The sequence below is a fragment of the Rhagoletis zephyria genome, unplaced genomic scaffold, assembly GCF_001687245.7.
Source record: "Rhagoletis zephyria isolate East Lansing unplaced genomic scaffold, Rhagoletis_zephyria_1.1 Rzeph_scaffold_52544, whole genome shotgun sequence".
NCBI classification, from domain to species: Eukaryota; Metazoa; Arthropoda; class Insecta; order Diptera; family Tephritidae; genus Rhagoletis; species Rhagoletis zephyria.
Window position 1 is genome coordinate 1 of NW_016209597.1, and position 1,948 is coordinate 1,948.

Sequence of the window (1,948 nt, forward strand, 5' to 3'; positions counted from 1 at the left end):
AGCAAGAATTGGAACTTACATGTTTCGTCACACCTGTCCGGGATTTGAACGTGCTGGGACTGGATTGGATCACTGCTCTTGGTCTCGAAAACATGTCCATCAACGCAATCTGCAACCATGTGAAAGCAGAACCATTGGGAAGTGAAGTTACAAATACAAATAAGAACATTTTACTTCTAAAGCAATCTTTTCCAGATGTATTCGAAGAAAAACTGGGCCTGTGCAAGCACGCGAAAGCGCATTTGGTGGTTGAGCCTGGGCGTTCTCCAATTTTTCGTCCAAAACGACCAGTGGCTTACGCTATTCAGCATCTTGTCGAAGAGGAGTTACAAAGACTACAAGATATCAATGTAATATCGCCAGTATCCCACTCTGAGTGGGCTGCACCAATAGTGGTCACGAAAAAGTCAAATGGCAGCATACGTATTTGTGCCGACTTTTCAACCGGACTAAACGCTGCCCTCGAAGCATACCAATACCCTCTTCCTCTGCCAGAAGACATATTTTCAAAGCTCGCAAATGCCAAGTTTTTTAGTCACATTGATCTGTCGGATGCCTTTCTTCAAATCGAAGTAGATGACAAGTCAAAGGAGTTACTTACGATAAACACGCATTTGGGCCTATTTCGATATAATCGAATGATATTCGGTATTAAAACCTTCCCAGCCATTTTCCAACAGGTAATGGATAAAATGCTCTCTGGTCTGGACTGTGCAGCAGCATATATAGATGACATTTTTGTTTCGGGAAGAAACGAACTTGAGCATGATCGTAATTTACGCGAGGTTTTGCGAAGAATCCAAGATTATGGATTCAAAATCAAATTCGCAAAATGTAAATTTGCGGTGACCGAAGTTAAATACTTAGGCTACATTATAAGTCCGGACGGACTTCGACCAGACCCGGAGCGCGTTTCAGCCATCAAAGATATGCCAGAACCAACCAACGTTACCGAATTGCGATCATTTCTGGGTGCAATTAATTTCTACGGCAAATTTATAAATAAAATGCGCCAGCTTAGAGGCCCATTAGACGAACTTTTAAAGGCTAATGTAAAGTGGCAATGGACGTCTATTCAGCGAAACTGCTTTAACAGCCTCAAGGACATTCTCAGCTCAAATTTGCTATTAACGCACTACGACCCAAATAAAGAAATCATCGTAGCTGCAGACGCATCCAACTACGGTCTTGGTGCATGTATTCTCCATGAAGGCCCTGATGGTTCGATAAAGGCAGTCTGTCACGCATCACGATCTCTTACACCTGCGGAAAAGGGGTACAGCCAAATTGAAAAAGAAGGGCTCGCTCTGGTATTCGCAGTCACCAAATTCCACAAGATGATATTCGGTAGAAGGTTCAAACTGCACACGGATCATAAGCCGTTACTCACGATTTTTGGCAAAAAGACGGGTATTTCGGCACATCAGGCTAACCGTCTACAAAGATGGGCGCTGCAGTTATTAGCATACGATTTCGAGATAAGCTTTATCTCAACGAATAGTTTCGGTTATGCTGACGTTCTTTCACGCCTGATCAATAAAAGCAACAAAGCGTCGGAAGACTACGTCATCGCCTCGGTAAAGTTTGAAGGCGAGATCAAGAAAATTCTATCAGATGCAATAGACAAGCTACCAGTAACGCACAGCATGATAAAATATGAAACAGAGAAAGATAAAACTCTCAAGCAATTATTAGATTACATTGAACATGGCTGGGCAGACAATGCAGATATCGGAGTAGAATTAAAACAATTCCGGTTGCGAAGCGACAACCTTAGCATCATTGATGGGTGCATTATGTTGGGACAGCGTGTGGTAATACCGGCAATATTACGTAAACGGATTCTCAAGCAAATTCACAAGGGACATCCGGGAATGGAGCGGACCAAAGCAATTGCAAGAAGTTATGTATATTGGCCACACATAGACTCAGAAATAGAAGAGTTAGT

At 42.6% G+C, this 1,948-nt stretch overlaps 1 protein-coding gene across 1 annotated transcript; it reads left to right on the forward strand.

Annotated features, from left to right (window-relative positions):
* Positions 1-92: 92 nt before the first annotated feature.
* Positions 93-1,889, forward strand: LOC108355968 (uncharacterized protein K02A2.6-like; the record flags this gene model as incomplete). The annotated part of the gene is made up of 1 exon (XM_017607097.1): positions 93-1,889. A coding segment is annotated over exon 1 (1,797 nt), but the record flags the coding sequence as incomplete, so codon positions are not given.
* Between the last annotated feature and the right edge of the window lie 59 nt (positions 1,890-1,948).